The sequence below is a fragment of the Anoplophora glabripennis genome, unplaced genomic scaffold (assembly GCF_000390285.2).
Source record: "Anoplophora glabripennis isolate ALB-LARVAE unplaced genomic scaffold, Agla_2.0 scaffold49, whole genome shotgun sequence".
Classification (NCBI taxonomy): domain Eukaryota; kingdom Metazoa; phylum Arthropoda; class Insecta; order Coleoptera; family Cerambycidae; genus Anoplophora; species Anoplophora glabripennis.
The window spans coordinates 1-27437 of record NW_019417201.1 but is presented as its reverse complement, the minus strand read 5'-3'; the positions used below and the strand labels follow the sequence as shown (position 1 = coordinate 27437).

General features: G+C 32.0%; 1 protein-coding gene across 1 annotated transcript in view; it reads left to right on the top strand.

Moving 5' to 3' along the window:
• Nucleotides 1-16126, top strand: part of LOC108903845 (myosin-G heavy chain-like) — a gene marked incomplete at its 3' end in the record, with an annotated part of 78304 nt that extends 62178 nt beyond the window's left edge. The window contains exons 4-5 of the mRNA XM_018706161.1: nt 13358-13731; nt 16036-16126. Of these exons, the coding sequence (XP_018561677.1) occupies nt 13358-13731; nt 16036-16126 (465 nt within the window). The remainder of the gene's footprint in view (nt 1-13357; nt 13732-16035) is intronic.
• Nucleotides 16127-27437: the final 11311 nt, after the last annotated feature.

Sequence of the window (27437 nt, the reverse complement as noted above, 5' to 3'; positions counted from 1 at the left end):
ATGTCTAGTTTCCAGATTTCTTAGCTCAAAATTTTTACGAGCGACAGTCATCGCGAAATTCTAAGAAATAAAACTAAAAAAAATTTTTTCAATTTTTTGCGTCTTTTTCTTGGTCCACGGGCTTGGAAAAATTTTTTACACAAAAATCATGTTATGGACTTGATAGCCTGTTCATTCAGCTTTAATTTCTTTTTTTAAATTTTTCTCTACGTTAATTTGACCCGGAGATATTCGACTACGAATACAAAAGTATCCTTTTGGCTTTAACCATCGATATCTCAGCAACTAATGATCAGACAGAAAATTGACAGGCAGTTTCGAAATCTCGAATAAGTATCCTACAAGGCTATGTAGCGTTCTTGGAAGAAAAAAAATTTCTTTCATCCTCGACATTAACTTGAAAAAAGTGAAAAAGTGACTTTTTGACTTGTTTTGCTAAGTCGACCGCATCTTTGCTAATATCGATGGAGAGTCTAATGCTTGTACGAATTTTTACACCTCGATGTACCCCCAAAAGCTCCGTAAATAGGCAGATCGATCTATCGAACGGTTTTTCCGGACCGCTTAATCAAAATTTTTGAAAAATTTGAAGGAGCAAAATTTACATTTCTGAGCACCCTGTAACGTTCGTAAAAATGAAAAATTTGATTTTTTTTCAATTCTTTCACAATTGGGCATTTTTTGCTCATTGAATTTAAAAAAAAAAAATTTTTGAAAAAAAAACTTTTTTTTAATTTTTGAAGATTATTTGAAAATTTACTCTTCTTTATTATTTAACAACTCAAGATAAAAATATTGAGTCATTTTTGAAGCGATGTACTCTTTCCTTACCGTAATTTCCTTTATTTTGAATTAACGAAATTCATTATTTTTTTCCAGTTCGGATTTTAAAAAATCTCTGAAACAGGTCAATTGGTAAATAATATAATAGAACTTGTCACTTTTCTGCAACATTTTCTATTTTTTTGTGCCATGTGTGACAGACCTATAACATTACCGACATTTTTTTGAATAGGACGCTCTATATTTTATAGTAGATATAAATAAATAGTCCTTCTAAAGACGAATTCACTGATATAAGGTTATACCTACTTTTCGTCATAGTTGTCAAAAAATGGAGGAATTAAATGAAAACAATAATTTAGTACTACGTTTTATTTTATGACAGCAAATGTTCAAAATGGTCCCCATTAACCATTGCACAACGCCCAATTCGGTGTGATTTAAAAGGCATGGACGATGGCAGTAAACTAGTATGACTGAAGGGTACATCGAGGAAACCATCGTCAATAAGTTGAAAATTTCAAAAAGTGTATCTCATCACTAAGAATTAGTGGCACCTCAAAATCATTCAGAAATGCAGATAGAGTCATAATAGTCTTCAGGAAGAACAAGTAGAATTGAATAAATTTCGAGTTGTTAGCTTTTCAAATTTGAATAATTATATTTTTAATATATGTAACAATGTTTCCAATGTTTAAATAAACAATTTTCTGTCAAACTGTTTTTTATTAACAGTGACATTACTATACAGGGTGTACCATTAATATTGCGAAAAAATTCAGGGGCAGTTTCCCTGACGAAAAATAAGAAAGAAAGTTCCTATAAACCTATGTCCGGAAATGCTTCGTTTCGGAGATACAGGGTGTTGAAATTTAGAGAAAATACAAGGTTTTTACTAATATCTGGAGAACCCTAATTCCGATTTTTTTGAAATTTGGTATGTTTGTTTATAAAAACGGTAGTCGTCTTCTGACGTAATTTGATTTATTTTATCTATTACAGCAGCGCCCGGGAACTCACTCCGTTGATATTAATGAGTAAAGATATGAGACGTCACTGCTTTTTCTTAGATGTCATATGTTTTTCTAATTATGCGATAAAAAATACAACTTTTTTGTCTTTACTTTTTTTGATATCTTGCTTCGTTTTCGAGCAAAAAATTAATAGCTTAAGTGTGTGATTTTAATAAGTACTTGAACTGTGTAGTTGTCAATTCCTGCCTGTCAAAATGAATTACACAAATAGTGAAATGTACGATATGCATTTTCTTTATGGCATTGCCAAAGGTAATGCATTAGCTGCCAGCCGCCTCTATGAGCAGAAATACCCTAATCGTATAATTCCTCATCGTATCTTCACCCGTATTCATCAACGTCTTAGTGAAACTGGATGTTTTCGAAAACTTACCGCAGGAAACGGGCGACCCCGCACAGCAATAACCCTACAATTGGAGGAAGATGCACTTCATGAAATTGAGGACACTCCAACAACAAGTACCAGACAGATCGCTAGAAACTTAAATGCAAGTCGTCCTAGAATTTTCAGGATTTTTAAAAATAATCTTCTAATAAACTTTTATTTTATTTTATTTTATTTCATCCAACAGAAAAACAAGAAATAAATCGAAAACGGTTAAATTTATCGACATAAAACAAGTATCCCTTATTTGTGAAAAATAGATAGAAGAACAATATTTTTCTATTAAAACTTTCGTATACACACTGATAAAAAAGTTATAACCAGTTTTTATCAACCAAGAGTACATTTCGTAGCGCCCTCTAGCGTCTACAGCAAAATTAAGTACGGATTAATTTTTCTCGTCCCAGAAAACCCCCAATCCAAATTTTCAAAAGAATCCTTTGAAAACTTTCTAAGAATTTTAAGAATTTCGAATTCAAAATTTCAACTTTAACGCCCTGTAACTTTTTTATTAGCCACAAATGGACCAAGGTAAGTTTGGCTTAATCGCATTATTTTGATGTAAGGAATCTACCCTTGCTCTGTGTCCCATGTGTCGGAACACCCTGTATATTTAGTCGGAACTAAAACAAAAGGTAGTTATTATTCGAGCTAATTTTTACTATTGTCGAAAATTAAATAGTTAATTTATGAACGTAGTGCTTTTAATCCCAGTTTACATCTAAAGATGGCTTAAAACGCGATAAGCACCCGATGTGCCGTGATACGGAGCTTATTTAAATCCACTGGTTTTAATTTAGATGCACCAAATGGCAGAAAGACGAGGCCTGGAAACGACGAACTCGGCCGGTAAAAAAATAACCCTTTTATAGGACCTTCCATTGTTCTTATTTTGAATAATAGAACATGACAATTTGATTAATATTGCTGGAAATTCGAATTCTTTTGCCTGGCGGGTGGTAAGTTCATATAGATACCACCTGGCGCGCTGGGGTGACCGTCGCCCGGGAATTTCAAACCTAAGTAGATACGCCGTAAGGCCCTGCGATGCCCCGGCCGGTTTTTAGTTTTTGTGGAATACTTAAAACAATGCCGGGAAGAAAGACCGCATGCTTTATTTTTACGTCGGCCTCTAGAAATCCTTATACCATTAACATTTATTTAATCTACAATTCAAATAAGGCATAAGAGATGTAAAATTTCAATAAGTAATATTAAAATAATAACCGAGTTGGTATTTATGAACAAGTACTGCATTGTGCTCCGTAGGTACAATATGAATACAAAATTACCTGTTTTCATATTTTTATTTATCAAAACAATTGAACGCCAGTCTTATATATGCACGTTAGGGTTTTTTCTTCTTGCTTTCTTTCCAGCTCTAACACGACGAAAAACAAAAGGTACCCGAGATGTGCAATTGTTCTTATGATATTCGCATTATTAATCAGAGGCTCACAGACACCGCATTGTGTTTTGTTTTGTGGATAAATTGGTGGATCGCAGTCGTCTCGCTGCCTCTTCTCGACAAATGTGAGTCTAATACGAAATTTATTCGGACATGACGTTTTTTTTATCAACAGCTTGCACACATTTCGGAAATATTGGCTAAAAAGCGGAACTAAATAGACTAAATACAGTTTAGCGAGAGAGTTTACTGTATATAATATTGTATTTAATAGTTTCTAAGCAAAAATTAAGAATTAAAAAAAGTAAAATTTAATAATGATTTTTTAATAGAAAACTTGTTGATGTCCGCTGACTTCACAATAGAATTTACAATTGATCATTAATGCAGCGTTGCCAGTATTACAAATAACTAAGTAATGCGACTATACGTCAAATAAACTACAAAATATCCCCCTAATAGTTTTTATGGCCTTATTCTTAAAATATTTCTATGTACAGGGTCAATCCCATAACATTTAACCCTCTTTATCTTTTTGACGTTTGTAGTTACAAAAAAATCGAGTTTTAGGAAATGTTCTCGTAATTTCGGTTAAGTATATAAATAAAAAAACAATTGACTGCTGCGTTTTGAAGATATAACCTAAACTTTTATTTTTTTAAATGCGTTACAGGGTGTTTCAATTCGGGTGAATCAAACTTTAACCACAAATAGAAAACATATTTTACATATTTAACCGAAATTGCCAAAAAAATACCTAAAACTTTGGTCTTTACCATTTTAAAATATTGTTTAATTTTGTACAAAAAATTAGAATTTGAGAATTCTATTTAATACCGGTAACGCTGCAAACATAAATTCTATAATGATGTCAGTGGACCTCAACAAGTTTTCTATTAAAAAATCATGCATTTTATTTTAAATTTTACGTTTTTATATACAGAGTTTTTCAGTTCGGGTGAATCAAACCACAAATAGAATTCAATTGCCTTATAAAGCAAGGTACAGGGCCGTATTGGTCGGTTTTTTAAATCATATTATTTATGAAATCTTTGATATGCTTATAACGAATTGATTCAATTTTGTGGTAATGTTAACATTTACACGTGTATAATTTACTGTAAAATTTAAAAATTTTTGTAGTTCATTAGCGTAGGAATGTGTAGCAAAGCGGGATTTTTTTACCCCAACTTCTACGCCAATGACCTAATAATCATTTGGGATTCATTTTTAGACATAAAAGGTATACTTGTTGAAAATCAACGTTTGACTTGAATATTCATCAATTTTTTTACAAACACTAACTAATATTTCAAATCTTAAAAATAAAATGACAGTTCCTGATGACAGATAAGTTCTTTATTGCATAGTTGTTTTTTCATGGTTGTGTACGGATAGTGAAATGCACGCAAAGCGCAGATTTAAAATTAATATGTAGGTGTAATTTTTTAAAGAAATTTTGACTGTTGAATGAGCAAGGATACCTATAATTGCTTCAGAATGCACAAATGAAATTTTAGAGGAGGTGCCATTGAATATGCTGTCCACCGCACTGTAGCGCAACAAAAAATGAACTCAGAGGGGGAATTCACCACATTGCGAATGCAATAACTAATACACAAGGGATTATATTTAGAATTTACCAGTCGTTTTGGCGATGTAGGGACATATGATTTAATATTATTTTGAATTCTAAGTTAATACTTGACATTATAATAATATTAAGTTAAAATTTATTTCCTATCAAATTTTCAGTAAATTATGTACATGTGTAAATGTTAGCACCACACCAAATTTGAATTAATTTGTTATAATCATACCAAAGATTTCATAAATAATATGATTTCAAGACCTTTGCTTTATTAGGCTAATTACTTATTGTTTGATTCACCTGAACTGAAACACCCTGTATATAAAAAAAGTTAAATTTAAAATAAAATGCATGATTTTTGAATAGAAAACTTGTTGAAGTCCACTGACATCATTATAGAATTTACGTTTGCAGCGTTGCTGGTATTTCATAGAATTGTCAAATTTTTGTACAAAATTGAAAAAAAAAAATAAATAATACGACCATACGTCAAATAAACCATGAAATATACCCATAATAAAAAAAATAAAAATGGTAAAGACCAAAGTTTTAGGTAATTTTCTCGCAGTTTCGGTTAAATATGTAATAAAAAAAACAATTGATTTTATTCATAGAAAATACTAAACTGCAATAAAGTTAGTTCCTTTCGCATTTTTCTGGGCTTTGTAATGTTTGTAGGTATCTATTTATATTATTTATTTAATTATAAAATTAATGTGGTAATTATTTAATTTGTTTTCTTAGTTTTAATTCCTTGTTTAGTTGTTTTTCTCAAAGATTAAACTAAATTTTAATCTCCTGGTGATTAAAAATGGCAGTTTAGTTCGTGATAGTAAAGATTTCACACTTAGGTGACGAAACTAAAGTGCTTCTTCGAGTGCCTAAGGTAAAGTCCACTCTCTCTGTTGTTTTCCTGGTTTTATATTTTTTAGTCCGAATTTACAATGTGCACCTATTTGTTTTATTGCCAAGCAATTATCTGGTTAGTAACGAACTGTGTAAATTGTCTATAAAAAATTGGGATTTCTCGAGGTTCTTCGATTTTGACTAAAAATTATTAAATTGGTATAGTCCGGTCAAAATAGACATTTCAAATAACGAAAATTCCGACAGAGCTAAATTTTGGTGGAGACCTTGGGTACACCATTAGAAATAAAATGTCAAAAGTCCCCATCGATCCCATCTGTGCTAAAAAAGTTATTCGGGATCAAAGGTCAAAATTTGAGGTTTTTTGGATTTTTTTCGAAAACAGTAAGTTTTATCAAAAAAGTAGCCCTGACAAAAATTATAGATTTTAAAATAAAAACGTGGTCGAAGTTGGCTCTGACACATTGGACGTAGGGCGTAGCTTATAGCGACCAACTTAACCTCATTTCTCAACAAGCTGTATAGCAGCTGTCAGTTTCAATAACAAAGCGGCGATACAGCGCTTTGACAGATGACGTTTAAGTTTGCTATACGCTACGCCCTACGTCCAAATTTTCAGAACCAACTTGACCACGTTTTTATTTGAACGCTCGTTATATACGTGGCATATATGTGCATATCATGTAGAACGGGACTCCTTCAATTTTTAGAATCGCGATATCTCAAGAATGGTGATTCTTAGAAAAAAAAGTAGTAAGAACCATTTTTGTAGATAATTTTAAGATCCATATTTTTGTCTTTTTTAATAAAACTTACCGTTTTCGAAAAAAATCCAAAAAACCTCCAATTTTGACCAAGGTGTACCCAAGATCTCAACCAAAATTTAGCTCTGTCGGAATTTTCGTTATTTGACCACTATTTTTTTGACTAGTTTGACCGGACTAATAGTTCAAACGTCGCCCTGGTAATATATTAGAACAATTATATTACTCATGTTAAACTAATTCCGAGAATTTTTGTGGTTTCACTAAAGACTGTCGTTAATCTTTTAGAATATTTAAATAATAACTAGAATAATTCCTCAAATCAACTTTTGTATCATTCCCGTACTTAAATATGGACAGGAAAAAAACTAATTGGATTTTTTTTATGTAGATCGGATGGACTTGCTTAAAATAATTAATAATATTTGTTACATTGGCAAATATACGAATGTAGTTTTGCGAAAAAAATAACAGGCTCCATTACAACTTATTCTAATACGAAGATATTACGAACTCTCATAACAATGAGATTAATTAAAATCTGTCGCGTCAAAAGGGATATTTTAAACAAATTCTAATGGACGACCACAGCTGTTTGATGACTTTGTAAATTTCTAACAATAATAATTAAATATCAACTTTTTTGCCGTACCATTGTTGTGATAAAAAAAACATCCATCAAGTCCCACACCCGATAATTGTTTTCGTTTTCTATTAATTCTCGGAATATAGTTATTCATATTTATTAATAAGTTGTTGTAGCCGTTAAAAAAACATTAATTTTGACGCAAATTTAAAAAGGAAAAACTGCCTCACTGTTAGTTAATTCCACTGTTCCATTGCGCGCTATAAATAATGTTTTCGTTACTGCAAATTGTTATTTAATTTATTTTCGCGTTACAAAACTTTGCACTTTGAATTGTTGTTCGTGGCGAAAATTTCCTTAATAATCACTTTATTGAATACCAACTATTATATAGGTTAGTAAAGTATCAAATAAAATTGTTGCGACACGCGTTACACATTCTATTGAAAACAGTAATGCCAGTATTATAAACAGGTAGTGCAATAGTTTTGGTGCGAATTGTCACAAATTGTTTATTTAGGATGCGTTCTATATTTTTATATGCAAAATATTTAGATTCCTGAGAAAAAGTAAACCATTCAATTTATTCTTCAAGGTTTTGTTACCTTTCGATTATTTTAGACGTCGTTAATACGAGGTATGTTCAGAAAATAACTGAACTTTATTTTTTTTATTATTTATTATTAATTTTATACATTTTTCATTAATCTACGCTGAAATATTATATATTTTTTTAGTGTGAGGCTTATACATATTTCGAAATCAGTGGTTTGTTTTCCTGACCAAAGTTTTTGTGTATTTTTTTATCCAACACTTGATATAATTTCTTTGGTTTTAAAGGAATAATGTGGCATATAAGTCACTAGTGAGTTATAAGTCATAAGTCACTAGTAAGTTATGACCTATAACCCACTAGTGACTTATAAAAATCATAAAAAGACAAATGTTTGGTTTATTTTTCTAGTTTTTATTACAAAACCAATTTGAAACAGTAATAAGTCAACAAATAACCTAAAGTGCTACAAACTTACAATCTAATTATACCAAAGGATTATTGGAATCATTTTGTGATTGTGATAAATTTATAGAACAATGTACTTGCTTGTACTTGCTTTGCATCCCTTGTATCTTTTTAGCAATATCAATTTTGCTGGAAATTGACTCTTCTATATAACCTTCTGCCACGGTAGATGACTTCCATCCACTGTGGCGTTTGAGTGTTGTAATATCCCCTCCAGCATTGGCCAAGAAAGTTGAAGATGCGCGACGCAAGCCATGCCCTGTATATAAATTAGAATTTGTCAAGCCCAAAAATCGCGCAACGACATTAGGGATTTTTGATAGGCTATTAATACTAACACATTGACGAGTGCATTTTCCCTTTTGAAAAGAACCTTTTTTGCTGCACATTTTGAGGCCTTAGCTTAGAATATTTTCTAATTAATTCAATTGGATTAACACAAAATCCTTCATTTAACACTGTGAAGCTTCTTGGTTTGTTCGTTTTAGTATTTGAAATCATGATGTAGATATTTGGAATATTTTCAAGCTTTTTAGCCTTACAAGTCACTATATGAAAGTCGCCATCTTGAATTTTTGAAAAATAACTCCATACTCATGTCCAACGATGTCAAAGGCACCTATTCGGACTATTTGGGTATGAATTTGTCGTTAATCTAATTACTGTGAGAAGTTTATTGGACGATTCTTTATTTTTCTCATACTTCTAGGCGCCATATTATGTCCGCCATCTTGGATTTTGCAATAATTCTGCCAATTAGCACCTTAAAATACTTGGAAAAACAAATTTTTTAAGCCGAAAACCAGCTTCGTAGGTGCTCTCTAATTTTGGGCACAGGCTTGACCGATTTGACGTGGATCGTCCCATAGATACAAAATTTCAATTCGACATGTCTATTAATTTTTGAGATAAGTACTGTCAAAAATTCATGTTTATAGAAGAAAATGTATAATTAATGATTCGACAGCGACGTATAGTGATGGAACTCGTCAAATATGACAAGAAAAAATTATATTCAGCCTGAGAATGGTCGATTCATATTAACCGAATAGTATTCTTGCTATATCGCCGGATAAATCTTAGCGGCGTTTCTATTAAAGTTGATTCATCTCAATTATTCTATACGCTTTCAGGGAATCTCGTGATTAAGAGAAACGATATGATAATCATTTCATATTTGAATGGCTGGCCAGCCGAATTATGCCTATTGTTGAAATGTGGACAGTTTCCGGGATTCCGAGAATCTACCCGTTACTCTGAAATGTCGGATGTCAGCTTTTAATTTTTTTTGGCAAATCACCCAAACGTTAATGTATAAAACTGAAATTTAGGTGCCCACATCCTATCGGTCGTAAACATGTTTAAACAAGACCTATAAATACTGAAAGGCTGAGTTCTAAAGGATGGTTTACACAAAGCGATACTACGAACGACAGCGACATTAAAGCCTTCTGATTGACATATCAAGAACACTCTACCTAGTGATTGTTACAAATTTTCCCTATTTTGCCTTTGAAGGCCAGATATTGATTTGCTGCCTCTAAAAAATAGTAAAAATGGAATACTCGGGCTTATAAAAATTTAAAAAAATATATTTTTTATTGCAGCTTATGACTGCGAAGGGTATGTAGAAAGATAAAATCAAAAAACTAGCTCGAAAGAAGTGATGCAAGTTGGTAAATCGCAAATAAATGGCAAAATTACGTGTTTTTTCACTTTTTTACTGCCCATGATGATTATGTTGTAGGCAATTAAATTACCTACAATTTAAGATACCTAAAATCATATTTGTAACTGTAAAATAAAGGTCGAACGCGAAAAAATCAGTTTTCGGAAATTGTGCATTATTATTGCAAAAAGATTTTAAGAAGTTGATATTAAGTTGATCTTTATAACTAACAAAGTAAGATGTGCAAAACATGTCGCAGACAAAAGCCGCTCGGCAATTTCCTCTTTTTTCCGCGTTCGACCTTTATTTTATAGTTAACAAATTGGTGAAATATGACTTTAGGTACCACAAACTGTATATAATTTAATTGCCTTCAATATAAAATAACTCATTTTCCGATAGGTTGTCTAGATTTTATTATTATTATTATTATCATTATCATTATATTATTATATTTTTTAATTTTTCAGTTTTATGATCTAATTCGAATGGAGTAAAATTTAAAATTGTGCATATTTCGTGGTGAATAATTATGAAAAAGTCTAATATGGATTAGCAAATATTTTCATTGTTTACAAAATGAGTAATTATAAATTTTAAAAATATCTTCCTCAAAATCCGGCGACGAACGGATAGACAAAGCTTCTAATGGCATCGTTTACGGTCGTCCAGCTGCGTATTCGTGCCCCTAGTATAAATACGAGAAGCAAGAAACACAAAACAAAAGCATTCTTAAGAGACGTTTACATATTAATATTAATATTTACTTTTTTTAGATTCCCGGGACCAAAAATGTACTAAATCATTAAAAAATGTGCTTTATCATCGGAATTAATGTACACCAACTTACAAATTCCTTGGAAGGTAGATTAATAAGGATCCCTTCAGAGCGCATAAAGGGTTAAAAGTATAATTACGTGCTTTTTTAAGCTTTTTATAAAGCTGAGGAAAAAAATTGTAATTATAGGCGGGTTATATTTTAACATACTTTAAATGTAGCGCCTTCTGTTGCTGGATATAATAAATAATCACCTATATTCATTAATTTAGAAATTCTCTTTCTTGAACATAAAACATATACAGGCTTTCAGGCTATATAATTTTTTTAACCCTGTTTTACTGTATTGTATATATTCTTCTTTTGAATATTAATCATTCCCATTCCCCCGTCCTTCTCTGGCTCATTATACTCTCTCTTTATTTCTTTTATTTGTTTCATTTAGTTATACCCGACAGGACTACTTGATTCTGCGTCCTCTTTCAATTCCTCGCGTCTTTTGTTTTCCCTTCCACTCGCACTATCCTTCATTTAATCAAGCGGGCTCTGGAAATTCATTTGTTTTCTGTTTTGAATAAATGATAAATTAGTTATTTTCCGTTTTAAATGGTCTTTTCTGCCTTTTTTTGCGGCGGATTCTTTAATTTTTAATCAATACGTTCTCGACGGTCGGGCGAAGTTTCGTTTTCTCGGGCAGATGTTTTAATATCATCGCTTTTGTGTTGCAGTCTGCAAATGCCCTTTGGTGAGATAAAAATGCATAACAAGTTGAAAAACCGCGTGTTATCCCCGCGCCCCTTCTCTTTCTACCGGTTTTATAGCGGCGTTTAGGCGGCTCCGTTTCGAATGATACCGATAGGTCAGTGTCCATTCAAACAATTAATAATTAGCAGTCGAAAATTAATTAAGTATAGCTTCGCTCCAGACCGGACAGCAGTTTTAAATTTCCGAATTGCCGATAGAGTACACCACCAGTGGAATTTTAGGAAGAATCAAATGCAGCGGCCCGCATTCCTACGCGTATACTGGCAACATAGCAACAGTTTGGCAATGTTGTAGTACTTACGGATTTATTTTGTACACTTTTTTGTTAATGCCTGTTTTTCGCGTTACTGTATTTACTTAAATGTATGGATAAAAATGTTTTAAAGAATCAACGAATAGTTTCATATGATATTTTGCAGCGGTGTCACAGTTAGGTTATTTAATCATAATTTCGTTAATTAGCTACTATTTTCATTTTTTGGTATTGAAATACTGCAGAAAATATATTTCCAAATAAACAAAATTCGTAATGATATTTTAAATAACTTGTAATATAATTTTTTTAAATTTGATGATGATAAATTTACTTAATGTACCACTTATAAGTTTAAAAACAGAAAAAAAATGTATACTTGTACAAAAATGTACGACTTTTGCTTTATTTATTTTGACATCAAAATTTGCTGGCATAAAATATATGTTTAAAGTAAAAAAGTCATTAAAAAAATTAAAATACAGCCTTATCGAAATAATAAACAACGATTTTTATAACTTTTACAACAACATAAAGAGAATACCTAAAAGCGAAATAACATTAAAATACCTACAATTTTTACAAATTTTCAACATGCAAGTAATTGTGATGATACAGTTGCTTTAAAAACAAATTCAGAATTATCAAACATCTCGTCCTGCATTTTTTCTTTCAATACTTGTAAATTTTGAGGCCTTTAATAATAATATATTTTTTTGAAGTGTCCCCATACAAATAAGTTAGTCAAAAATTGCAACAGCAGTAGCGAACGCATTATCTTATCTCTTATTGATTGATGATTTGTTGTTTTTTTTTTAATAAATTTTGTATTCAAAATTAAGGTACTATCCGTAAGGAAATTTTACATATTTTATTTTTTTTTAATAAATCAATAATTAGGTAAATTCATAGTTTTAATTCTAACTTGATTTATTTTAGCATTTAACACAAATGTCATTTCCAAACAAATGTTAAGCTCCATATAACTCCTCAATTACGTAATTAAATGCATTAGATTTATTTGGCAGTTATTATTTGGCAACAAAGCCACCGCTAAACTGCGTCTTTAACGAATAGAAGAGTTACCACGCTAAATTTTATTACTGGATGCCGGCTAACAAGACCCTTCATCGTTTTTAGGATGCCAATTTCCAGCATTTAACGCGCGGTCTGAAGCGATAAGCTATATTGTCTGTGTACTGACAATACCTAAGTTGAGCATTGTAGTTTCTAATAATGTATCGTTGTTATTTATAAGTTTAGCGATGTTTAAAATTTCTAACTTTGAGAGTACATCGTTTGTCTGCATTTTACTCCGCTGATATTCTCGCCTTAAAACCTATCTATTTATAATACACAGAATATTTTTTTATACAGTTTTAAAGCTTTAATTAAATTTTAATAATTGTAACGATCACCTGTGTACATCTTAAGCTGTATTCTTTTGTTACAGGTAAAATATTCGAGAACCTCTCGCTGAACCCCTTGAAAAAGGAGGGTTCCCCGCCCTCCCAACCACCGACGCCCCCCTCAACCCCCCTCTCGCCCAAGTCCAACGACTTGACGAAAGCATCCAGTATTCCTAATTTTCCAAATCTAACCATATCGCATTCGCAATCTAGTCAAAAATTACCTCAGAATATACCCCTGAATTCCCAAAGCACGCCTCTGAACCTCGGTAAGAAGCATAAGTCGTACACCAACGGAGTAGGTCTGAACCTGTCTTCTCAATCGGATTTTCCGTACAGTAGTTCTGAGTTGGAAGCTATTAGGAATAAAATTACCGAGGACAGGATCCAGGAACAGAAGAACGCCATGAGTGGGAGGGTAAGTTGGTATTTTCGAAAAACTTACTATATTTATCCTCAAAATGTGAATCAGTTTGCTTCCTGCAACTAGTTTAATTTGTGTGCAGTAGAGCGACGGGAAAGCTAAAGTAGATATTTAATAAAAGTAAGAAACTATAATTAAATTATAATAATCAAATTAAATTAGGGTTTTGGGCATTGTCCTAAGTTGGCAACGCACCGAATCAGCAGAAGGAAACATATGTACATTCGTTGCTCCCCTTTTTTTTGTAAATCTAATTAGAAAAGGTGGATGCCTAACATGTCAGAGCTCCGGACGAGTTATAGTATTTTTTGTTGAACTTAAGGATATATTTCATATAAATATTAAATATCGTCACGCTATTTCAACATTATTCCAAAAATCGACTCGATTTTATTACGGGAACGTTTTTACCAAACATAATTTCGATGGGAGATTTTTTGTTGTTATTTGTAAACAATAATTACATCAACCGTACACCAAAACAGACGACTTAAATAGAATTAAAAGTAGCTTTGTGTCAAGATCTAAGGAAAGATAAGAAGTAATTGTTGTGTTCAATTTTGTTAAAAATCTTATTTTCTCTCATAGTTAATGTTAACTGTTCATTTCGAGTGGTAAAAAATTAATACACAGCTTATTGTTCATAATTTTAATTATTTTGCGCTTATTTTATTGAAAAATTGTGAGAATTAGGTGAAGATTTATTTTAAGGTATAATTAAAAGCTAGGCAGAAGATTCCTATCTTCCTTAACGGTGTGGCGAGTTTTCTCTGTTTAGAATTTTTTGTTGCCGGTAATCATGGGAAAATTAATTTATCTTAAAATACGACTTCCCTATGATTTAGGTGTTTCTAATTAGCCTGCGCTATCTTTTCCACAGATTTCACACAAAATTGCTGTAATATTTATCTTCGGAAAAGATTTTATCGACGAAGTTTATGTTTAGAAGTAGAAACCGACAAAAACTAGAAATAACAGACTGGTACTACGTTTTTTCCATGTAGATAAATGTTTTACACAAAAATATGTAGAAGTCGTCTGAAATTATGAACCTAGAACGAATTTTATATTCATGCGTAAAGTAAAAAGCAGCGCGTAAGTAAAATAAATCGTTTTTCATTAAAAATCTGTAAAAATGAATACGTTATCCTTTTTGTTTTTTAACTTTTGTATCTAGTGTAAAAAGAATAAGCTTTAACAGTAAATTACTTATGTTCTTGTTATTCTTAATAATATGGTATAAAAACAATAGCGTATGTAACATAGTCCGGACTATTTTTAATATTTAACGATTACGCTTATGTAAATGTAATATATTTACAGAATTTTTTAACTACAAATTTTTACTAAGTACGACATTTGTAATTTTGACCTATAGTGTGCAACCCAATTATGTGCGTAATGTAAAAACATGGTGCGTAGTGTAAATAATATAGAATATCTTTCTATAGTGCGATTTATTTACTGTCATACACTATACTTTCTACAAATGTCACACGTATCAAGCTACTTAGTGTTACGTACTCCATATTTAACATCACATTTTACGCACCTAACTTATTCTTTATAAGTTAGGACCTTTAAGTATCTGTAACAAGCCCATTTCATTATAATATATAGTAGAAATGTATTTCCAGCTGTTTTAACTGCAAAATCATGGCTAAATATAATAATTGCGATTTTAACAAATCTCTAATACAAATGTGTGCGTAATGTACAATAACCATGGTGCGTAATGTAAAATAAGCCTAGTGCGTAATGTAAAATAAGCCTAGTGCGTAATGTAAAATGGGCATAGTGCGTAATGTAAAATGGGCATAGTGCGTAATGTAAATACTATAGAACATCTTTCTGACTGCAATTATTTTACTGTTACTATTTTCTACATTCGTCACAAATATTAAATTATTCAATGTTGCCATTTTACATGCTTAATGTCACACGTTATGCACTAAACTTGAGAATAGGGACTTTTAAGTTTTGCAGCAGTTAATAAGAAAAAGGCAGAAAGGGCTAACACATCCTCGTCGGTATGTGCGTATTGTAAAATAACCATGGTGCGTAATATAAATTTTATACGTCCCTCTGAGTACGATTTTTTTACTATTTTATTTTACGTACTACTACATCCTTTACAAACGTTTAATATTACTCTGTACGGCGTAAAATTGTCAATAGGGACCCCATAACACGTATTTTTGACTAGTTTAACACAAAAATTACCTAGGGGAAGCTTATCTAATACAGTTTGTCGATTTTCAATTATTCAATATATTTCAAATTATTTTTTTCTTGTAGGGCATTTTCCCCGCAAATATTCTTCCATTTTCTCAAGTTTCAAAGACTGAACCTTCCAGCCCCCCACCACTGGAACCGAGCCCGTTGAATGGTAAGTTTTTGCAGCGTATTTTACAATATTAAATTGATGTGTTCCACAAGGTGTTTATCTCTCGATATATGATGAATCAGTGAAGTAAATGGAAGAACGACGCGTCTATTTCTGTGATAAAAAGTTCAAATAGTAGTTGATCCCGAATGATGAGTTGCTAATTTCCAGGATTCTATGGTCTTATTGAACAATTTACTCGTTTCTTGTAAAATTGCAGGGCACATATGTGTGTTCCAACGGTATGTAAAGCAGCGCGGATAAAAATGCGGAATAATAAAAGTCGTAGTAAATATAGTTTATCGTTGATACTTGAAACTAGTTTTGCTAGGAAAAATAAAATAATGCACCAGATTTTATAGTATACTAAATCATGTTTTATTATATTCGAACGTTCGATACAATCTTCTCGGTTATCTGATGGAAATTACAACAAACACTGTCAACGGCTTAAATTGTATTGTTTTCGAGATGAAATTTAGAGAATCACTTAAATTGGTAGACATTTTAACTGTGTGACTAAATTAAATCATGTCACAGTCAATTTAGAGCAATTTAACACATGTTTTTCTTCATTTGTGAACGTTTTTGTTTTTTTTTCTCGATGTACGCTACGGGACCGCGGCAACGCACAAGATGTTTTCTTAAGGTCAATTTTGTGGGACGTGGAATATTTCCACTGATATTGCAAGTGGAACCTTTTTCCAACAAAACAATATATTTATAAGCGCGATTTTATTTGTTTTTTTTTTGTCTTTTTCGCCAAAGCGCACAAAAAACCTAACTAACACTTAAACACTTGAATAACAATATCAGGAAAACTAAATAGTCCAGGCGATAGAGCAGTAAAAGTAGGCTTTGGCGTGTTGTGTTTGAAATCATCTATTTTGTTGCACAGAACATTCCCAAATATTATGTAAAATAAGAATCCGACTTTGCACATTCCAAAAAAACTGCTAAATTCAGAGGAACAACAAACATACAAAAAGAACGAAAAATGGCCTGTTTTTCGATATATTTTTCCCTGTAACATTGAAAGTTAGCCCTAAATAAAAAAAGTCAATCTTTCTTTTTTGTTTATTTGGCGATTTTCTATGAAGTTACAATAACTGCAAATAAAAAAGTTGAATTTTGCATTAACAATGGGCGAAAAATACTAGAAAATCATATGTATATTTGGAGCAATTTTTAAAATAAGTAAATATTTATAAATATTGATGAAACTTGTGATCAAATAGTAAAACATATGTCAATTCCACCCTAAAAATTCACAAATTATTTTCAAATTATTATTTATTGTTAAAAGATTTAAAAAGAATAGAAAGCATTTAAATTTATGGCAAAATTCTCAATTAATAAATAATAATTAAAATAATGCAGTCGATAAAATTACAATTATAACTTCTTGAAATTTTAACATATAAAGTTTTTTATTATATTTATTACTAATTTTATACAAAAAAAATTTTGCAACATAATCGAAATTAAAAAAAAATATTAATCACAACCAGTTTGATATAATGCAATATACTTAATACAACAATTTAAAATTTAAAATTTTTTCTATTTTTATGAGAAATAATAATTTGAAAACAATTTGTGAATTTTTACTTTAAATTTACATTTAAATCGTAATTAAATAGGTAACAAAATATTGAAAAAATAAGTTTACTTTGGCTTAATAATAATTTGGCTTAATAATATGTAAAAAAAATAACTTTAAATGAACAATAGCTCCAGTTATTTATTTAATAATAGTAAAATAATTCCGAAATTGAAATTTTAATTAATATTTTGTTTAACAATAATTTTTGTGACATGAAAAAAATTCAGTATAAAAGATACATTTTTTCTGGGGTTCAGGGCTATTCTACGAATTCGTAAATATGCCCATTGTTATTTTTTCATCGAGCTACCCCAGTTTAAAAAAAAAAAGTTTCTACGATGAATAGAAGCCGAGATATTGCAAAATTTTACAGCGCGCATCAATCTGAACTTTTCTCGCGCGTGCGACACGCTTGGACAAGCTTCCCCCACCACCACGCCGGACAGTTTACTTAGCAAGTACCTTCTCTTTAAAGGGCTCGTGAGTCGTTAATTTTCCCCATTTTTTAATGCAATTCACGGTAAATCGTAGTTTACGTCGTAAACTTTATTTTGCGAAAAATTCAAGTCTTAATGTNTGAGTCGTTAATTTTCCACATTTTTCAATGCAATTCACGGGAAATCGTAGTTTACGTCGTAAACTTTATTTTGCGAAAAATTCAAGTCTTAATGTTTATAAACAATTGTGCTACGATTTTTTTTTAAATTCTTATCTTGGCTCCTGTTGGTCGTGGAGGGTGCTTTTTTAAATTTGTTTTCTTTTTGCCAGCTATCCATTGAATCTATTTTCGGTGAGGTAGCATAAATAGCAACAATTTTATTCAAATTGTTTATAAGCGAAAAACGCACGGTTTTTTAATGCTCAATTTGAGAATGTTAATATCAAAAAAACGGTTATATTTTTTAATAGGTCGCTTAATTACTTCTTTAAGATTACAATACTTTCAGAATCATGTTTGGTTGAAAATTAACGCCTGTACAGAGGCTTAAAGTTCATAACTTTTGGAGCCTATGTTATAAACAAATTGAATTGTGCGAAAACTATTGCACCTACAGCGCCCACTTTTGGAACACTTTTAAAATATGACAAAACCCTCAACTTGTCATAGGTTTTATAAAATTTTAACAACAAATGCGGTAGTTATAAACAAATTAAAAAATGGACACTTTTCTTGTTTTTTTTGCAATAACTTTTTGTTTAGTAACCGATTTTAATTTAACAAGTCTCATTTTGTAGATAATTTTATTCCCTACAAGCTGTCTATGAGTAACTTTTCTCTAAAATTGATGGTTTTCCCTGCAAAGTGAAAAAACTGTTTTCCTCACTTATTTGTTTAAATAGAAAAGTAGCTAATACATTTTTTGAATTCACGAGATGAGAGATGTCTTGTATTATGTTCCTTTAGACAATTTTACAATAATATCGCGGATAGGATTTTTTCGAGTTTCTCTTTGTTTTCGCTAATTTTCCTGGTCTACAAACACATATCGCTAAATATTGCCATTAGCGTGTATTTCAAAAAGTTCGATTATTTTCTGAAGAGACCTCGTATACCAAAATTTTAAATAAATAGTTGGAAACATTAGAGAAAGTATTCAAAAGTGTGGTGAAATTTCTCAACGAGTACGTCTAAATTATTTATACTCGGTACTCACCGGCACTCCGAAGATGTGGTACCAGCAGAAATAATAAATTATCAACATAATTGACGTAAATACTTCCACCTCTTTTATTCCTCTAGCCGTAATGGCCCCTAAATTCTATAGGTGTTATTTGTCAAAATTAAAAATAAGCGTTTAACACGAAATATTTATAACCAGATGTCACAGCCGCCGACTAATTAGTACTAAGCGTCCGTAACAGAATCAACAATATATTTATTAAAAAAATACAAATATTAATATTTCCACGGGGTCCTAACAGGCTTATGAATTATGTATGTTACGGCCAATGCCACACTACTAATGTTGAAATACAGTTCTGAATATTTTAAGAGATCCGTCCAATAAATCATAACCCGAATTTATTTCCATTAGCAACATTCCGTGTATACCTAGCACAATGGTACGTGTTTGATCAACTTGTAAGGTACGAGAGGAGTGTGCGGCGCTGGTGACTTCTATTGTGGGGGGATTATCCAGATATAGGTCCTCCGTACGGTCTTCTTACAAACGGATAAAAATTGTCCAAATAAATATCCGTGTCGAAAATGACAGTGTGATGTCGATTAATATACTTGTTACTATCTTACACCCACATTTTCCAGTAACTTGCGGTAAAAATAAATGCAGTGCGATGCAACAGTACCTACTCTGTATGTTACAGTTTGTTTAGTACAGGATGCCACAAACTCGATAGTATGGGCCTACTGTGAGCATACAAATAAAATTTAGGACACGTTGTGTTAAATGGGATGGATAAGCTCAATTTTCAATCGAAAGTATTATCTTTTCTTTTCTGTATAGTACATACTTCCCATTTAAAAGTTATAAGCAATATCGTCCTAAACAATCTCAGAAGAAATACCACCTAAAAATCACGTTTACGGTGGAAAGATCAAGTAGCCGTTGGAAAATAATTGAATGTTGGTTGTTTAAAGTGCATCAATGTCATTAAGAATGAATAAAAGGATTAAACTCGATAATTCTTAAACTAAAAAAATGAGCAAACGCTTTCATACTACACATATCCAATCTTCGTCTGACTTCTTTGTGGGCTGCGTTTATTAACATTTCGCCGTTTAACTTATTACAATCGTTTGTGATTTTTTCTTCCAAATGATTAATTAATATCTCGCGAAGGTGTTTTGTAAACCTGACTTTCCGGGCCACTGAATAGGTCCATTCAGCCCAATTCACTTTTCTGGGAAAGTGTTATCTAAATGTTACTGCACAATCCTGGCCTTTTGGGGTGGAGCCCCGTCGCCGTCGTGCTGACACAATACCATAAGGTTTCCTCTTAGCTGCAATGGCACATTCTCCAGAAGTGCACTAAGTTCTTGTAGGAAATTTAGGCAACTCACGCTGTTCAATGTATGTTCATAAAAATAAGGCCTAATTAAATGCCTACTGATGATGCCGCATTTACTCCAAAATGGCCTTGGGTTTAAACTGGATTTACAATGTGGGAATTTTCAATGGACCAGTAGTGCGCCTGTTTGGCAAACCATTACTGACAAACCAAGTTTCGTCCGTCCAAAGAACGTGCCAAAAAAGGTTATGATCAACAGTTTCTACATTTACTACAATTTGAGCTATAAAATTGTGTGTATTTTCAATGTGACGCTCAGGCAAATACTTCAAATTGTGAATTTTGAAATCATGACACCCATTGGTCTTTAAATTTCGTTGAACGGCTGATTTATCCAAATCCAATTCCCGGCTAGTCTGCCGTCTAGAATTTCGTGGATTTTGTTCGAAATACTGTAACAGTTTGGCTATATTGACATTACTTCTTACCCTTCGGTCAATTATTTGATTTTTCCGAACAGAAAAAGCATCTTCATTTCGTCGCGAGGTCGCCTCCAATCTTGTAAAGGTTCTATGATCAGAACTGAGGCGCTCTAGATACCTTTCTCGATATAACTCTACAGCTCTTCTTCAATTTTTTGTAACTCCCCGTAAATTAGCAACATATCAAATTTTTCTGAATGAGAAAACATTTTGTAAGCACAAAAGTTATCCGTTTGACGTTCGTATAGAGTAACGACAAGTATTTTGTGACATTTATGAACTTTAAACAACGAACATTCAGTTATTTTCCAACCACTACTTGATCCTTCCACCGCTAATATGATTTTTAGGTGGTATTTCTTTTGAGACTTATTAAGGGCGATATTGCTTATAACTTTTAAACAGGAAGTAATTCAGAAAAAGTTCTCTAATAAAAGTTGCATCCACAGAAATAACACTTTTAACCCTAATATAACAATACACTATTAATCGAAATTGCGTTTTTGTATTGACATGTAAAACATCTGTAAAGTTACATGAACTAATATTTTTAGAACATTTCTTCGAAAAACATGTTTACGCACAAATTTTCGGAAATATTTCCGTCGATAAATTTCGTTTAAAAAAACATGTATTATTATATACCTATAAGAAAATACGTCACATTTTTCTCTTATTTTTCATATGAAATAGTTTTTTAATCCATGTTTCGACATATAGGTAATGCCAGGGATAAGAGTCAGCCGGGGTTGAAATTGAAGTTTATTAATAAAATCAGCCGGAAAACTGAAAATAGTATATAAAATAGTACGCATTGTTTGCCGCTTAAAAATAGACGCGATACTGTCCTGAAACATTCTAGCAAACTTACAGCAAGAACTGAAGTTAATTAGTTGACACTTGATATAAAGTCGGTAACTATGGCGTATTTTACTCCAAATCGTACTTGAGTAAATCATACACAGGGTGTTCGACAAACAGTGTTACAAATTCCCGTGGCAAACTACTTGGGGAAAAAGGAAAACGTTTCTAATTTGACTTATTAAATAGGTAACTATATTTTATCAGTGACGACTGTCGGTTAAAATTTTCACAGTAAGAAAATTCAATTTAAAATTTAGTTCACAATGTTATTATACAGGCTGATTGAGAAAGACCTCCTGTAAATACAAGGGGTGATAGTACGACAAAAAATACAAAAAATTTGTCTTATGAACTTGAATCTATCTCCTCTTGTTTTCGAGATACAGAGCGACAATTTAAAATTATAAAAATAGAATTTTTACGAACATTTCCAAACGGTGCAAAATATTTTTATGAAATTTGGTATTCCTGGGTTTTTAAGGATGCCAATTACGCTGGTTTAATTATTTTTTGCATATTTCATAGAGGGAGCTAGTTATGTCACATTCGTATTACATTTTAAGTTCTAATTTTTTTGAAGTTAGGTTTTTTACCATTCGGGCTCCAATTTCTAATGTACAATTGTATTCTCTAAAAATAATGTGCTCTTGTTAGAACTTCCTAATGCGGACGGTTTTCGAGAAAAATGGCTTTTAATTGAACTCTTATAATATTACGGTGTATAAAATAAGTAACTTTTCTCAAAGTAGGCTTATGTCAAAACTTATTGATGGATGTCGCATAGACAACGCATACATTCTTAATACTTTAATCTCTAATATCAAAATTTTTGTGACTGTAATTACTCATTACGAACTACAGTCGCTAACAATCACTAAAATTTTGATATAAGGTTAATTAGAGTTTAAAATATTACTAAGAATATATACGTTGATTATGAGACATCTATCAATAAGTTTTGACATAAGCCTACTTTGAAAAAAGTCACTTATTTTATACACCCTAATATTGTAAGAATTTAATTAAAAGCCTTTTTTCTCGAAAACCGTCCACATTAGGAAGTTCTAACAAGAGTACATTGTTTTTAGATGGTAAAAAACTTAACCTTAATAAAATTAGAACTTAAAATGTAATACGAATGTAGCATAATTAGCGCCCTCTATGAAATATCCAAAAAATAATTAGACCAGCGTATTTGCCATCCTTAGAGACCCCTGAATACCAAATTTCATAAAAATATTTCAGACCGTTTGGAAATTTTCGTAAGAATTCTATTTAAAAAATTTTATTTTGTCGCTCTGTATCTCGAAAATAAGAGGAGATAGACATATAGTTCATAGGACAAAAAATTCTTATTTTTTGTCGTACTGACACCCCCTGTGTATACGGGAGGTCTTTCTGAAACACCCTGTATAGATAATTAAATAGATTAGTATTATGAAACGTATTAAAAAGGAAATGTTACGTTTGTAATGTGCTGTGAATTTAACTCAACTTGCAAAGTTCATTTGAGGAACACTAAACACGTGGGCTCCTCGTAGCTCGCCTCTAGATCAGTAAAGTGTTTACAACGGTGGTCATGGTTACTTTGTTATCTATGTATTGTTTCTTGTGTTTTTTAAAAAATTGTAAAATTTTAAATTGGATTTTAAAGACAAACTAACAGCACTTGCAAGGTTATCTAGTGATAAACCAATGGTGCTAGAGATACCAACCTTTAATAAAAAAGTAATTGAGAAGTTTATTTCGGGCATAAGCAGAAGAATGGACTTTCAGTATAAAAAATAATGTTGAACACATTTTCCCTATATTTCAGTAGTAAATACTTACAATAAAACTATCCAAATATGTTTTATATACTGGGTGTCCCAAAAGTGACGCCCGTCCTTCTAGGATTTGATTAAGGAGACAAAAACGAATTGAAAATCAAGAGTGGAAAATTTTCCGATTGTTTTCCGTTGTTGAGTTATTTAAAAAACTAAAAAAAAGAAAATACATTTTTTTGTCTCAATACTGAGGTCTGTGCTTATGGGAACCAAGACATATAATTTATAACCAATAGTAGATAAGTATAGTTTTCGATTGTCGGTTGTACGTAGGTGTAAGGAATTATTTTAACCTCAAAAGGGTAGAGGAAAACATTTTTATAATAAAACATAAACTAAAACCATAATGTGCTTAAATAATAGAAATTGTTTTTACATTATTTGTTCAAATAAGTTGCCTTCTACTTCAAGACAAAGATTATCACGATTCAACATTGAAGCATGAACTCTTTGTAGCATCTCTTGGTCTATTAACGCGACAGCAGCGTATATACGGACTATAAATCTTTCCTTTTAAATAACCCCAAAAGAAAAATTTAGGGGATTCAGATTTGGTGATCCAGGAGGCCATGGTCCATCTCTTCAAATCTATCTGTCTCGGAAGTTTTGAATCAGATAATTTTATATTCGTAAACCATAATGTGATGGAGCTCCATTATGTTGAAACCAATAATTTAGTCTAACTGCTAACGCAACGTCATGAAGCAATGGCAATGGTAAGTTTTCATTTAAACACATACAGCTGTAGCTTTGAACTACATAAATGTTTAATAACCCAACCCAAATGTTTATTTTTAATTTTTTGATTAACTCAGCAAAGAAAAACAATCAGAAAATTTTCCACTCTTGATTTTCGATATGTTTTTGTCCCCTTAATCAAAACCCATAAGGACGGGCGTCACTTTTGCGACACCCCATATAACGAGCGTTCAAATAAAAACGTGGTCGAAGTTGGCTCTGACACATTGGACGTAGGGCGTAGCTTATAGCGACCAACTTAACCTCATTTCTCAACGAGCCGTATAGCAGCTGTCAGTTTCAATAACGTTAATGACTATATAACTTTATTTTAAAGAATAATCGTGATAAAAATAACAAACAATTAAAGGAGCTGCGGAAAGCGTCCCCCTCCTTGTTATAACAATAAATTACAGCAGCTGCTGAAAGTGTCCCCCTCCTTGTTCCAAGCACTTTTCACACCTGTTCCTCAAAGAATTAAAGACATTTTCTAAGATGCTCGGGGTATTGTTAATTTCACAAATCTTGTCTATAAGTCGAGCCTGCAGATGGTTTAAATCAGGAATAGGCAGTTCAAAAATAGTGTTTTTAAGGTAAGGCCACAAAAAGAAATCACACGGCGTAATATCACATGACCTCGGTGGAAATTCATAACATGTTGAAAGTAAAAGTTTGTAATTTCGTTTGCTTCCAGCTGGTTAACAAAAGGAGCGATAATTTCTTCTCTATACCTTTGCGCAGTAAGAGTACCATTAAAAAAATAGGTCCATAAATCCTCCTTCGATTGAGAGCATACCAAACTCCAATTTTTTGAGCGTGTAGAGGGCCCTCGACAAAAAAGTTATCTGGTTTTTCAGAAGACCACATTCTCATATTCTGTGAGTTTACGTAACCACTTAAATGAAACCAGGCTTCATCAGAAAAAAAGGTGATATTATGAAGTTCACCGTAGTTGTTTAAAAACCATTCACAAAATACAGCCTGTCGCGGAAAATCAACTTCATGAAGTTCTTGCTGACAAGTTAAACGATAGGAGAACAAACGCAAATCTTTTTTTAACACTGTGTGGCAGGTACCGACTGATACTCCCACCATTTGTGATAAAAGTTCTTGGCGCATTTTCCATTATTTGTTGGACATTTTCTTTTAATTCTTCAGTCCGATTTTTAGGTCGGCCGCTTCCTTCTTTTCTTGTTACACTGCCCGTTTCACGAAAAACATTAACACAACGCTGAACTGCACTTTGAAAAATTTTGTACTCAACAACGCCGAGAAATTGATTTTGAAATTCTATGAAACATTCCTCAATAGAATATTCCATATTCCATCAATCTTGCGTCCATTTCTAAAGTAGGACTCTATGATAAACACTTTTTGTTCTTGAGAAAACACCATTTTAAACGCTTTTTAAAACGAAAATATTCAAATTGATAGCGGCGATATAGCGCTTTGACAGATGACGTTTAAGTTCATTTGCTATACGCTACGCCCTACGTCCAAATTTTCAGGACCAACTTGACCACGTTTTTATTTGAACGCTCGTTATATATTTTTTCAATACTTTGGAAGTACCGCCACTAATTTTATCTTTATTTTTCTTTTATATTTACAGATTGATAATGTTTACACTAGTTTTATTTGTAAGAAAGCTCCTATTTCCCTCGATAGGAACAACAAAGCGATCGAAATGTGCGCTGTGACGTTGAAACAGCGGTAACGAGCGTTAGAAGAAGAGCTGTTTGTCAATTTTAAAGCCTGCACGGCCGTATCTTAGAGTTGACGCAGTAAAGTGTCGTTGAACAGTTAGATTATTGCGATTTTGAACAGGCGAATGGTTTTAAAGTCGCTTTAATGTTATATACGAGGTGTTATTTTTTTCGAAAAATGCCCATTAAACATTACATTGATATAAGCATTCGTATCGAACGCGAAATGGCCCTCTTTGATTGAAATTTATGTCAGTAAATAAATACAAATAAATAATGTCGTAAAATTTAATTTTCTATAGAATTACATTGTATCTTTATGCCCAGATCCATGTATAATGTGTATTTTATGGCACTATACGACATATTATAAACGTTTACTTGTGCAGTAAAGTATAAAACCGATTTTTTTCGATTATTTTACGATTTTGCAAAGACGATTCGCTTTCCAATTCGAAGAAATCCGTTTTCTTCGTAAAACTGCTTAACGCTCGTCATAACTATTGTTTTATTAGGTGGTAAGCAATGTTAGGAAGTGCTCTCTGAAGTTTATGCGTTAAAATTCGCGTCTGGTAAGTCTGCAAAGGATGATATTACGGTTTTTTAATGCCCCACCGTCTTATACATAAATTTCTCGACGTAGAAATATCTTATGCTCGACCAACCCGCATACTGTCTGAGACTGTATGGCATTATAGCATTAATTTACTTGTAAAAGGGAGGTTATTCAAATTCTCCATTGTTCAATACGTCACAGTTTAGTACACTGAGAAAACTATTTTCTAATATCAAACTAACCTCAGGAATAATTCGTTTAAATTAAAATTACTTAATTGTTCATAAATTTTTATAGTTTTCCATTTAAATAAAGAGTTACTGCTACAAATGCACTGAATAAATAAAATCATGTTCATTTTAATATTAATATTTCATTAGTTACCAGCGAACTAGTGTCCACGAACGCGGTGGTTTCGGACCCGTTTGGAGGATTGTGACGTGGTTGGGGGTATCCCTAAGAATCCCCAGAACACGCTGGATGCGTGCAGAAAGCGTTTCTGCACGGCCGCGGCTGCTTCTGCGGATGTCGGGTTCGACTCGCGTTGTGGAACGATAGGTGTAGGG